Source organism: Mastomys coucha, unplaced genomic scaffold (assembly GCF_008632895.1).
Source record: "Mastomys coucha isolate ucsf_1 unplaced genomic scaffold, UCSF_Mcou_1 pScaffold5, whole genome shotgun sequence".
NCBI lineage: Eukaryota > Metazoa > Chordata > Mammalia > Rodentia > Muridae > Mastomys > Mastomys coucha.
In genome coordinates this window covers 48,470,767-48,471,964 of record NW_022196911.1, presented here as the reverse complement: position 1 = coordinate 48,471,964, position 1,198 = coordinate 48,470,767, and the positions used below count along the sequence as shown (strand labels likewise).

Sequence of the window (1,198 nt, the reverse complement as noted above, 5' to 3'; positions counted from 1 at the left end):
GGTGGGTGGGGAGGAAGTTGCCTGCTGTCTTTAGGTACTGGGACAGCCCCAGGGCACTGGAATAAAAAATCCTCATGCTCTTTGCATACAGCAGGTTCCATGTGATTCACTCAGAGGGTCTCCATCCAGTAAGTTCAGGCTCAACAGAGTCTTACATAGGAACTGGTTCTTGGCAGGTTTGGAGGAAGAAGATTTCATCCACAGAGTTATCTCCAAAGCCCTGAGAGTTTTGTTTGCTTGTTTTGGTTTTTAAAGCATAACTCTTCTTTTTTACTAAACAGGTCCCCATTGTTGGCTAATGCTTGGAGGTTTGGGATTTTGTTTGCTCCTTTGTTGTTGAGACAGGGCATCACTGTGTAGCCTTAGCTATCCTGGAACTCACTCTGGAGAGCCAGCTGGCCCTGGACTCAAAAGAGACTAGCCTGCTCCTGCCTCCTAAGGGTTGGAATTAAAGTCATGTGCAGGCAGTGACTCCACATGAGTATTGTTTTCTCTTGTTGGTACTGGAGGTCAAACTCCAGACACCAGGTATATAGAACATAAATGGTACCACATCTCACTTTTGGTTTTTGGGTTTTTTTGTTTTGTTTTGTTTTTAAACTATAGTTGTCAAGGAGCTAAAAGAGCCGGCTGTGCATGTGTCCGATCCTGACTAGTTACTGTCCTAGGAAAGAGGCCATGGGGTAATCCGGTCTCTGCCGTTTCATCCTGTAGGCCTCCCTTTCTTCTTCTGTAGGCTCTCGGATCTCATAGGCACTATTGTAAGGCCACTTCCGCTCGTCAATCTGCACAATCTCCTTCACGTGAAGAAGGCGAGCCTCCTCTGCCTTCAGTGCCTTTTTCAGTTTCTCCTGCTTCCTTTCCTCACCATCTTCTTTTTCTTCTTCTCCTCTTTTAGTTTCTCCTGATGCAGCTCCGTGAGCATCTGAGGTTTCTTCACAGACTCTTCTCCAGTCACATCATTCATAATACATTCCTCTGAATTAACACTCTCCTTCCCGGCTTCTCCAGTACAGTAGGAATACTTAAAAAAGGAGTGAAAACATTTGTATCCCCAGCGGCCTTCTTTCCAGTAAGATCCCCAGATATGGGTGTGGTTATTGATCTTGACGTCTTCCTCGTACTTGGAGCAGGCAACAGCCTGCTCCTGGCCTTTAATGACTGTCCCATGCCTGGAGTACTCCACGTAGTCTTCTGT

The 1,198-nt window shown here is 46.2% G+C and overlaps 2 protein-coding genes across 2 annotated transcripts in view; both read right to left on the bottom strand.

The window, feature by feature from the left end:
* The window catches only part of Gdf9 (growth differentiation factor 9), a 35,571-nt gene that overhangs the window by 2,156 nt on the left and 32,217 nt on the right, over positions 1-1,198 (bottom strand).
* LOC116077136 (pre-mRNA-splicing factor SLU7-like) overlaps positions 629-1,198 on the bottom strand; it is a 2,069-nt gene continuing 1,499 nt past the window's right edge. Inside the window, 2 exon segments of the mRNA XM_031351487.1 lie at positions 629-874; positions 877-1,194. Coding sequence (XP_031207347.1) covers positions 657-874; positions 877-1,194 — 536 coding nt within the window. The 3' untranslated portion in view covers positions 629-656.